The sequence below is a fragment of the Oryza brachyantha genome, chromosome 3, assembly GCF_000231095.2.
Source record: "Oryza brachyantha chromosome 3, ObraRS2, whole genome shotgun sequence".
NCBI lineage: Eukaryota > Viridiplantae > Streptophyta > Magnoliopsida > Poales > Poaceae > Oryza > Oryza brachyantha.
This window is the reverse complement of record NC_023165.2, coordinates 18,354,506-18,366,966: the sequence shown is the minus strand read 5'-3', so window position 1 is coordinate 18,366,966 and position 12,461 is coordinate 18,354,506. Positions and strand designations below refer to the sequence as shown.

At 41.7% G+C, this 12,461-nt stretch overlaps 1 protein-coding gene across 1 annotated transcript; it reads right to left on the bottom strand.

The window, feature by feature from the left end:
* Nucleotides 1-8,923: 8,923 nt before the first annotated feature.
* Nucleotides 8,924-12,011, bottom strand: LOC102719470 (transcription factor MYB94-like). Its single transcript, XM_006650208.3, has 3 exons — nucleotides 11,476-12,011; nucleotides 10,629-11,373; nucleotides 8,924-9,555 (listed from the first exon to the last, which is right to left on the bottom strand). Exons 1-3 carry the CDS (start codon nucleotides 11,854-11,856, stop codon nucleotides 9,245-9,247), a joined length of 1,437 nt encoding a protein of 478 aa, XP_006650271.1. The 5' UTR covers nucleotides 11,857-12,011; the 3' UTR covers nucleotides 8,924-9,244.
* Between the last annotated feature and the right edge of the window lie 450 nt (nucleotides 12,012-12,461).

Here is a 12,461-nt window from a genome sequence, read left to right as displayed (position 1 = left end):
AGATTATAGTGGCACTATGATGTGTTCTTTACTCTGGTTTTTTCTTAGATTTTTTCTCGGATTTTGCGTGCATCCTTCCCGAACTACTAAACGGTGCTTTTTTAATAAAATATTTCTATATAGAAGTTCAGCATCTTACCATTCTAAGATAGATTTTTTAAGTTTGTGGTAACTAATTCCATCATTTACACTAACTAAAAATATCAAATAACTAGTTAATAACTAAAAATATCATTTACACTAGTAAATAACTGAAAATATGACATGAATAGGTGATGACAATATGACATGATGCAAGCATGAAATTATATTATATAGTTATGCATAGATACATATGTGGTGTTCTATTGTTTCCGACATGAATTTTGGGCTATCGACCGATGCTGGTATATTTCTTGTGTCAGTTCTGTTTTTGATATATATTCTAGTAGTCCCGATATTGTTCTTGTTCCTGGATTTACCATTCCAATTTTGTTTGCAGGAAAAAATATGGCTAATGGAATGGAAGAGGCAGTTTTCTGACCATTTCTAGTTGTTTTCATCTCTAGAAACCGAGGTCCATACTCGACTAGGGTTAGGTTTCCATGGTGAATATTGGCAACTTTAGACACCCTTTGAGGAATTCTCATTGGAGGTGTAGAGGAAGGCCAACTCCTTCATTTGACAAAGCCAGAGAAATTAAAGTATTCATTGCTATATTTTCTTATGCAAACTTGATAGTATCCCAGACAATTGGTTGGAGAGATAATCTAGTGACACCTTAGAGCTTCTTCGGATCACAAGAATTTTACAGGAATTTCAGAGGAAACGGTTCAATTCCTCTATTTTTTCTCTAAAAATACTTCAAACCGAAGAGACCCTTATTTCACCGGATGGCATAAACCTAACGTCGAATACCATGACAACATGACAAGAGTAGTCGGCACGGACGACTACCTTGTGGACGAAAAGTGCAAAAACTACACGAATAATCGAAGATAATGGAAAGACATGAGTGGATATACTACTAGTAGAGGAGTGGCTAAGACTGACCCGTCCCCCGCCATCCATCAGTGATGAGCCGCCATTGCAAGGAGGAAATGGGGCTGAAAAAATAGGAGATTAAGTAGGGTTCCAGAGAGAGCAGGTTGTCACCTCAGGTTTGATGGATGATCAAGTCAACTGAACCAGTTAATTATAGGGATGATTTATCCTATTTACATATTAGTATTGTCCATTTTGTTTTGGTATCTATACCCTCCCAAGGACAGGGCAATGGGTTTATGAGGAGGCCAGGAAACAGGTAGGCAGTGAGCAATATTCACTATTATGTACTAGCAGCGTAGTCGTATCAAGGTTGTGACTCGGGTAGGCCCAGAAACATTCAAAAAAGTCCTAATCTAAAGCAAAGAAAGAAAGAAAAATAAATTCTACAAAGAGAAAAACAACGATAAATCTCCCTTAATAATATGTCTTTTCGATCAATTTTAGTTGCATTCTTTTTAACATAGTATAATTACGATATTTGAACATTATATAAATTAAACCATCCAAACATACATAGGATCCTATATATACCATCGTGTAATGCAGTGGCATCAGGAAGACTCAAGAAAGAGTGAAAACATTGGGAATATCAACATATCTGAAAATTAAATGTGGGGGCGAATTGCTAACACGGTAGTGCTTCGGGCGTTTTTCGGGCCATCTGCTTGCTCCCGCGTGTATCCTGATGGTTTACAAGGAGGCTAGGCGAGAGGTTACACTGACCAACGTTCACTGTTACGTAATGGACCATCAGACAGTGTGAGGGTAGGGGTGGATAACAAACCAGCTCGGCTCGGTTCGGTCTAGCTCGTTAAGATAACGAGCTGGCTTGGCTCGGCTCGTTATCGTAACGAGCTAAAAACCTAGCCTAGCTTGGCTCGTTATCAAGCTCGAGCTGGCTCGTTAGGCTCGTGAGCCATGGATGAGGAGTGAATCTAAATAATTTTTTAATAAATTATACAAGCAAATTTTTAGTTTAAACATACAAATCATATGCAATTGTATTTAAATATTAAAGTTTGAACCAACAAATCATATGGTGAACCTCTAAAGTACTGAACACATGCATTCTGGGGTGGAATCAATGAATGCCGGTAAATCGCGTGTATTTGGTCTAACTCGTTAGGCTCGCGAGCAGCTCACGAGCTAGCTCGAGCTGGCTCGTAATATCTAACGAGCTAAAATGTTAGCTCGGCTCGTTAGAAAAAAGTGAAACGAGTCGAGCCGAGTACATTTGTCACGAGTCAAGCGAGCTAACGAACCACGAGCTTTCTATCCACCCCTATATGAGTATGTGACATAGTGGCATGAGGGAAGCCCTTGAGAAAAGAGCGAAAACTGTGGGAATGGCAACGTATGCTATGAACTATATATAGGGATGTGATGCGTGTGTGAGGAGCGAGGATGGACACATGGCTAAGGTTGCGTTTGTTTGGGCATGTTGGGAACTTCTCCCCTCTCGACGCGTAACTGGAGCAATTCATTAACGTATGATTAATTAAGTAATAGCTATTTTTTAAAATAAATTAATATAAATTTTTAAAGCAACTTTTAATAATTTCTTTTTATAGAAATGCATCATTTACATATTTGAAAAACTAGCTAAGTGCATATACGTTGCAACAGGTTATCGAAAATAGAAAAATTAAATTTTGTTGAAAAATAGTTTGATGGACTAAAACAAGATTGCATATGTGCTGTACTGTGTTTAAAAATACCAAAAAAATATTTCATCTACAAATAAAAACATAACCATACTTAAAAAATTGAGTTGTAGAGCTGCGCAAATACAAAAAACAGCTAGAGTATTCACACATATTATACTGATACAATACCCTACTTAACAGAGATGGTCACCACCATCACTGTTGTCTTTTATAGTTTTATAGTAGTATAGATATACGCGTGAAAATAACTGAAGAACACAATTCAAGGCATGCAGGAGCGGCGGTAGCTGTAGGGAGCAGAGAGAGGAGGAACGTAAGTGGCAGGTATATAGTTATATTTTTTTTATATATGAAGATGAAAATAGATCAGGCTGGTTAGATTTTAATTCAACAACTAAAATAGTTGATTGATTGGTAAACCAGACAACAAGAAACAGATCTTTCGAAGATAATGATATCATCTGCATCATTTTGAGCGACTGTCATGGGGCTTAAACGTATGCCAGCGTGCCACACAGGTTTCCTGTGCATGCGTCATGACACCTGAGCAAGCTCCACTAGCACAATCCATTAATGGCTACTGCAGTTCGTATGCTCAACAGTATGACATATTTATATTAAAAAAATTAAATAAAAACTTTTAGTACGTTTTTAGCGAAACGAGAGCAAATTCTTGAAAGAAATCCAAAATCAACTTTAAATTTAAGCCTAAAAATTTAAATTTGGCTTCTAAGCATAAACAAAGACGAAAGGACGAGGGTGTGGAAGTATGGCAGCGGTAACACGCCTCTGTTTGTGGTGCTAACCCTAGTAGGGGTTATTTTATGGGTTTCTAAAAGAAAAGAGCAAACAACATATCTGTAAATACAAAATAATTTATGAACAAAACTTTCATATACATGTTCATAGTGATTTAAACCAAGACGGTAAAATAAACATTAGTGAAAAAACCTTAAAATCAACTTTAAATTTAAGCTTCAAAATTTAAATTTTTACTTATATGCATAAGCAAATGTCAAAAGATAAGGTATAATAAATTGATGACGAGTGGCTTAGTTTAGTCGAGTTTGGGTGAGATTTTTCGTCCTACGTGAAAACGGGTATTTACTATTTCGTGAAATTAGCGTATGATTAATTATATTTACTATTTGGATATTTTCGTGAAATTTTACATATTTCTTTGCAAAAATATATCCTTCAGCGGTTTGAAAACTGGTGGAGTATTTATCTGAACATCCCGTGAAGAACCTAAACTCGTTTAGGTTAAAAAATTTTACAACTATTTTAACGGCTAAAAAGCCAAAACCAAGTACGAAAAACAACAAAAATCATCTAAATTAGCTCTAAAATCATATTTTAAAATTTAAAATAAGTTAGTGACTTGAGAAGCATTCCTATATGTATTACATAAAAGTTCGAATTTCCATTTTTATGCCACGTTTACTTTCTAAATTGTCTCTTTGTATTTTTTTATACGAAAACAGTACTAATACTTATAAGTATCATTTCAAGTTCTTTCACACCGCTTGGGCGTTTTGTAAGAGTTTGGAGCATGGCAGTTGTAAACTGGTAGAAACTATCTCAAGTTAGTGTTCGTTGCTTGGAATATCGAAAGGACAATTTTATCATTCATGGTAAGGTACCTCTAGTAATCAAAATGATATCCAAAGATACAAAGTAAATGAATATAGCAAATTTTACACTAAAAATATGGTGCCTCCTAGTACATTCTCATGATAAAACTGCTCTTATCGAAAACATTGAAAAGCAAATTTAACCAGTCAATGCCATTTATCAAAAATCATACATCTCTTCATTAAATACCAAAAGACAGAGAAGGATTTTATGGTGTTTGCGAGGTACGAGGAGATATAGGGAGGTGGGACGACGTGAGCCGTTGATCTGCGAGGGGCAAGGTACATAAAGAAAAATTTATAATATGTGGCATTAATGTAAATACGATGGTATTAGAAGGGCATAAGTGTCTTTTATACAAATGAAAAGATATTACCGTGTTACGTTGTATTATTTTAGAGAGTTACGTTTAGTTCGTTTTGTTCATAGGTAGGGTTACGTATCAGTTCGTTATGTTCTTAGATGGGTTTACGTGATCTTGGTTCGCATACGAGAGAGGTGGAGAGAACTGAGGGCAGGCACGGCGCGTTGCCAAGGTCGGGCCGGAGGGAGGGGCGCCGGAGGAAGAGCAGCCGGCAAAAGTGGTCCAGGATTGCCGTCGTTCGCTTGCGGAGGTAGTCCTATATTGCATGTGTTCGCCGGTGTACAAAAATCTTCTCATATTTTTTCTTCTTTTGATTTGTGATTTACTGATGATGCCTCGCGCAACTAGGGGCTTGACCGGAGGTTGGTGGGCTGGCGGAGGGAGGATGGTGGAGGACCCAGAGGAAGTGGTCCGGGACTGACTTTGTTCGCTGAAGCTAGAGGCGGCCACACGTTAGATCGATCTAGTTATATTTCGCAAATTTGTACCACGTTAGGCCGAAATTTAGAAACCTATTGAATCAGAACGGCCAAAGATTTGTAACAAAATAGAAGAGAACGTTATTTTTGTGCCCACCACGTAAGTCATAAATAATCAGATGACAAAATAGATAGTTGCGATTAAAACCATCCTGAAGGTTTGTTTCTACCTTTTTTAACTGACAAGATTAAACAATAGAGCCGTAGAACATCTTTTTAATCGTCTGTAAAAACTACCTTTTTTAGCTGACAAAAAGGTAAATAAATCAGCAATAGGGATAAATAAATGGATGATTAATTACTTTTTTCATAGAAAAAATTAATATTTTTGTTAGAGCCAGAGACGTTAGGAAAAAATGTAATGTTTTCTGTTAGGTACCTGTTGACGTTAAAAATGTGATCCGTCGTGTCACACACGAAAGCCTGGGAGTCAATCTTAGACAGCTCCAGTGCAGGACCTAAATTCTTAGAAGATGCGCGGGCGTGACAGTCAATTTGATCCTACAACTGACAAGATGAAGAATAAAACAAGACGATCGACCATTAAGCCGATAGGTAACTAATAATCCAGTCGATCAGATATTGATGCTGCAATGGTTAGCCGATAGGATAAACGATCGGCTATAAAAAGCTTGGATCGGCAAGAAACTTGATAGAAATAGACTTGAATTAAATATTAGACCAACGTAATCCACTAAGTTACTTACTAATCTTAATCGATCAGACAAGCCTCTCTATAACCAGATTGAACCAAACATATATTGATGGACTTAACCAAGACAATATGCAGTCGAGCACGATATAATTATAGGAAACATGAAAATCGATAAGGCTAATAAATAAACCGACGAATTACTTGGAATAAACAATAAATCATGTGCTGCGATCCACTAAAACCAATTTACATGTAATTCTCATAAACCGATGCAACATAAATAACTACAGATCTAAACTAAATCAAGCCGATTGGTATAAATATAACACAGTAAAGCAATCGGCTACACTATTGATGTAAATATGATAAGCATGTAGATCGGCAAAAATCATCGGCTATAGATGATGGACAAATAACCAAGATCTATAAAATATCTAGCCCAGATTATAAAGAATAATCATAGAAGATCGGATCCAACCGAGACAGTTCAAGATTATACCTAGCAATGTCAGGCTAGATACTAAGAAGATCTAGATTGCTATCAAGCCAATGAGCCGATGACTGCTAACTTATCGGTTGGTACTCCGATAAAATAATGAACAAAATACATCGATCTGATATAAACCATCTGATAAACACAATCTACTAGATCGGACCGAACCAAGACAGTACTAGATTGAATATGTCAAATAGTAAATATCAAACCGACGTAGATCGCCCTAAGGTGGTCGACCAGATCAACTCAAAACATGAAAGTGATCTAAGTTGAAACTGATACTATAACTAGCAATCGCACAACTAGATTAGAAGATCAGACCGAACCGAGACAGTCCTGATCTAGTCGATGCGATTGCCGTTGTCCGGCAGAACGTAGGACTTACCGCTCCACCGGAGATCGAAGCGATGCAGCCCCGCGTCAAGTGCCAAGTTCCGCCGTAGTTGAAAACCTCAAACAAGAGGGTGGCGATGTGCCGAAATTTGATTGATCTGATTGTAGATAGTTTACAATGACCCCGGACATACATATTTATATCCTCAGGTGGATAGTAGTCCATACCGGACACAACACACGACTCTTAATAGATAAAACAAACTCTATCTCTAACATGACAAGGTTTCTAATAGATAAAATGAAACAAACAAGTCTCGATCAGACTCTAATCCCTTAGAGATAAAATAAACATCTTAACTAACTCTAATTACTAGATAAATTTATGCCGCCACGCCTTGTTCTTCGCGATTCCCCGTTGAATTCGAACTTTTCCTAATAAAATTTCTATTGGCAATTGCATCTTTTCTTATCCGAATCCAATACGGAAATTTACCAAATTTCGGTGTTACAGTACCATGTTGGGCCAAAATTTGGAAACATATTGACACGGAACGACCAAAGATTTATAACAGAATAGAAGAGAACATAATTTTTGTCCGCACCACGTAAATCATATTTTACGTTAACTTCCCACATAAAACTGACGCGGTACCTCTGGGTACCTTTTATTTCACTTACGTAGTACCTACCGATACATTTATTATTTGTTAGACATAATTGTCCATGTGGTCAATTACCTTTTAACACTTAGTATCTTTTTACCTCTAGTATCTTTTATTAGGTAACTTTCACCGTGAGCCGTCAGATCTTTGCTATTTTAGCAATGCAAACACGGTAAAAGTTCTCCCAAAGAACTCTAAATGTTTCACTCCAATATCTATGGCATTGCTTGTGTCACCTCTGCGCTTGATCCATCTTTACCGTCTAGGGCCATAACAATCATTAGAAACTCTAAATGTTTCACTCCAATATCTATGGCATTGCTTGTGTCACCTCTGTGCTTGATCCATCTTTACCGTCTAGGCCATAACAATCATTAGAAGCTTCTTCTTGTCCCCATAAGGTAGAGAGAAAGAAAGGAGGGAAAATAGAAAAAGGAACGGAGTACCGTGAGCAGTAAGGAGTCACAACAAGAGAAGGCTCCACATCCACAGGGGAAGAGGAACTTATGGCAGGAAGCAAGGAGCAAAGAATGGGCAACACGTATTTAGCATGGAGAGGAACTTGCTGATCATGCAATCCAACTGCTCCTTTTTCTTCGACCAGCTCTTCTGCACTTCTGCCTACGAGACACCGGAGGCCACCATTTGCATGGTCTGCCACTAATCTCACGACAGATTTATGACCACCAACTACCATTGGAATTCGACTTTATTTTTCCGTTTGTTGTTGAAAGAATCATAAAGAAAATTAGTTATTTTTCTCAATATCTTTCGGAGAGAATTAAGAGTCTATGGGTTTCGTTCTCTTTGCTAGATTACTCATCGGCTTTTGCATGCATATTTCCTGAACTGCTGAACGATATAATTTTTTTATGAAAACATTCTATATAGAAACTAATCAGCTCACATTTCTAAATTATATTTTTCAACTTTATAATAGTTAATTTTATCATTTATATCATAAAATGGTTATCACAATAGTCATATAATCTTTCATATTCATCTCACAAACGAACCCAACCCCTATAAAGGCTTTTTATGGTACCCTCTACTCGTGTAACTATTTTTGCAGCAGTTTTGAACCAAACATTGTTGGCGTGGCTTTCATTTTGTAACATTTATTTAAAATACGACCACTAATATAAAATGGGCACATTTGTAGTGCGGTCAGTTTTGAACCAAACTATGGTATCAGTTTTAAATGGAGGTTTCAGACATTACACTGTCAGGGTAAAATAAGCTGCTTAAGCAACGGAGGGCTCTTTGGTCATCCCCAACTCCAACAATTTACTGGGGCAATTATTCGTGCGTTCCCAGGCGTTCCCAGGGTAAGATGAATATGGTATTGAGTCTATGGAGGGAGTAGGCTCAGTACCTGAATCTGAATGCTCTAGCAGTGCATGCAGTCACAGTTGCTGAATAATTCAGGTGCCAATCAGAAACCCTGGTCTCCAACAATGCAACAACCCATTGATCACAACCTAACACGGATATTCTCCATGCTCCTGCTCCTGCAGTCTCCTGTATTTCGGACCAAGTACCTACTGCCAACTGCCAGCTTGAAGGAAGACCGTTATCAAAGATCACGAAAGCCATTGTTTGTAATCTTTCTTCTTGCATGCATGCTTCGAAGAACTCATCACAAACAGTCTAATCAGTCAGTCTTACGGATAGAAGATGCCGATAACAACTTTGGTATGATTAACTGTGCTGCTCAGTCGCTCAGATTGAGTCGTTTGTAATTAAAAAAAACGGAGTTAAAGCCTCACTGGGACATCGAAGATTTGCACATTTTGCTCAAGATCGATGCACCTAATTAACGTCATGTAACATGGGGGAAAAAGGAAGGCCAAGAAAATGTTCGCAAAAAGCTCTTCTTGAACGGTTCTTTGGGGATCTCAGAATTCTGTTCATCGTCTTCTCGTCAGCAGATGCCGCCGGACATGTTGTTCCACTGGCAGGCGCCGTCGTCGTCGAGGCTCCAGTCGTGCTCCGACGAGCCGGTACCGCCGCCTCCTCCTCCGCCGCCGCCGCTGCCGGTGAGGATGGGCAGGTGGAGCGCGACGTGGGCGTTGGAGTGGAGGTCCTGGTCGTCGCTGCTGTGCTGCGAGACGGAGCCGGAGTGGTTGGCCGTCGCGGCGGCGGGCTCCGGTGGTGCCGGGAACGTCACCGGTATGATCAGGTCGAAGAGTGTCTCGATGTCGTCTTTGAGCTCTACCTCCGGCTTGTTGTCACCTGCAACCCATGATGCAAAATCTCAAGACTTGATACTATCAATTTGTTAAAATTTGGTCCAGAAAAAAATAAACCAAATTGAATTCATATTGCTTCAAGAAAGTTCATATTTGCTCGAATTTGACTCATGGCACCAACATAACAACAAGTCAATTCATTAACATATATACACAAAAATATTTTTTGATGATTCTGCTCAGCACTAGTTGGAATGGTGCCTCTAGATGATCTCCCAAAAGTACTCTTATCCGAGATATGTTCCTATTTATATGTGCTTGATCATGTTAGTTAATTAGCCCATGAATAATATGGCAACAATGTGATGTACTGTCACTGGAGGTGATGAGTAACACAATCATGGAAGAACAAAAAGGGGGCATGAATTGGCAGGAGATTAGATTAGATTAGGTATATAGGAAAGCAGCAGATGCAGAGTGAGAAAGAGAGGAAAAGCCGAAAGGGAAATAAAGGCAATTAAAGTACTTGTTAAGATAAGGGAAAAGTAATCATGGAACAGGATCAAAGGCAGTCACTGTAGGCTGTCACTGTCTTGCAAGGACAAAAAGAAATCCTCCGAAGCCTGTACATGCAGATGCAGTGCTGCTACTTACCTTAAAACTATCAAAAAGAAAAGCAAAAAAGAAGGTTCCAAGCAGAGCAGAGCTGAGCTGCCCCTGTTTCAGATTTTGCTATAGCTTCTAGTAAAACAAATGGGGATTTTCTTTTTTCTGATAATAAATATTTGTTCCCATTCTTAGCTTATCACTACGCAAGTTAAAAGTCTAGAGTGATGTGTGAGTGGAAGCAAATAAAATTGGTCTTCTTTAACTTGCTTTTCAAGAAGTAGGTAGGTAGAATTGTGCAAGAAAACAAATGGAGATTTTGGAAGCACAAACAAAAAGGTTCATCCTCTGATCTGTGTATTTGTTCACATCATAATCATGGCAATTTGTTCTCTTCTTCAATAAAGCAGCAAACTAAACAAAAAAAAAAGGAGGGAGAGAGAGCTTGGGATGCATCCAATGAGTGGAAAATGTGAGGAAAATGCTTCATGCGCGACATGCACTACTCACCACTGACGCCGCAGGGATCGCCGCCGCCGCCGCCTTCTCCCGTTGCTCTGTTTGCCGGCGGCGCCGGCGGTTCGATCTTGATGGCGTCGTGCAGCTCCTGCAGCATCGCCTCGAGGCTCGCCGCGTTTGGGTGATCGTGCAGCGATCCTCCGGCCAAGCAGCCGGTGGCAGCGGCGGTGGCGATGGCGGCGCCGATGCTCGCTGTGGACGGCGGGATCGCCGTTGCCGGGCGCAATTGGCTTGAAGGGAGCTCGAGTCTGGCGCCCGGTGACGGCGACACGGGCGGGAGTCTGGTCCGGTCGCCGCCGTGGAGTGCGTAGCCCAGCGAGAGCTCCGGCGTGAGCGGGTGCACCGGCCCGGTCGGCGTCGTCGGCGACACCGGCGACGAGTGCGGGAACTGGAAGAAGTGCGCGGTCCGCGGGAACGGCTTCCCCCAAGGGGACGAAGGCGCCGAGAACGGCGTAAACTGCACCGGGCGGCTCGCCATGGCGAGCTGGCCGGCGAGGTCCAGCGGGGGCGGGCGCGCGCTGGCGTACGCTGCCGAGGCGGCGTCGGCTGCGTCCAGGGACAGGACATTGCTCCCCGCGGATTGCTGCGGCGACGAGAAGTCGTCGTAGCGGCAGCGCTTGGCGAAGGCGAGGTGGAGCTGCACCTCCGGCGGGTACACCGGCAGGCCGGCGCGCTGCCGCCTCTTGGTCCTCGTGTTCCAGTAGTTCTTGATCTCGTTGTCCGTCCTCCCCGGCAGCTGCGACCAAAACAAAGAAGACGCATCACACCACTGGACTGGACAAAGAAAGCAAAGAGCTCGAACAGGTAGGAGGAGAAGGAAGGATCCGACTGGGCTCACATGGGAGGCCATGCGCGCCCACTTGTTGCCGAGCTGGGCGTGGAGCTGCGCGATGAGGAGCTCCTCGTCGGGGGAGAAGGAGCCCTTCTTGAGGTTGGGGCGGAGGTGGTTGGTCCACCTGAGCCGGCAGCTCTTGCCGCAGCGGAGCAGCCCGGTCACCCGCTGCACCGCGTTCCAGTTCCCCTCGCCGTGCTGCCGGACGTGCTGCACCAGCATGGCGTCCTCCGCGGTGGTCCACGGCCCCTTCTTCAGCACCACCGGCAGCGCCGCTGCCTCCCCCTCCTGCTCCTCATGCCTCTCCCCACTACCGGCAGGCACGACCTCCTCCTTCTCCTCCTCCGACCCCGACGACGCCGGCGCCGGCTTGATCATCTCCTCCATAGCCACCCCCGCAGGCGGCCGTAGAAGAGGCGGTGTTGGTGCAGCTACAGGCTACAGGGGAGGAAGGAGAAGGTGGAGATTTTAAGGGAGAAGTTGCTAAAATTGGAGGGGGAGGGAGGGAATGGAATGGAAGCTGGCTGCTGGCGTTTTACGGTTTTGCGAGGGTTGCAAGTGGTTTTTGCAGGTGAAACGCGTTTTTGTAAATTTGTCGCTAGCTTTTTCTTTTTCTATATAGTAAGGATGTCACTGGAATAACAGTATTAGTGATATTTTTATAATTCTTTACTTATAATTTTACTAACTATTTAACTTAGTGGTAAATTTGCAATTGATCCAAATAAAAAAAAGAGGTGTAGGGATGAGAAGTGAGGGGCTATGGTGGTGGGGTTAAGGCCAAGAATACATGGATGACTCTTTTTGTGGGCTGTTCTCCCTTTTTTTTTCTTTTTTTGTTCTCCAAAGGGGTATATATGGACTGGAGCATCTGATGCTGGGAGTTTTGTTGCTATGCTTGCATTTGGTGTTTGTGGGGGAGTAGGAGCTGATATGTATGGTAGAGAAGACCGAGAAAAGAGAGGGGAGGGGGGTTGAAATGGACAAATGAT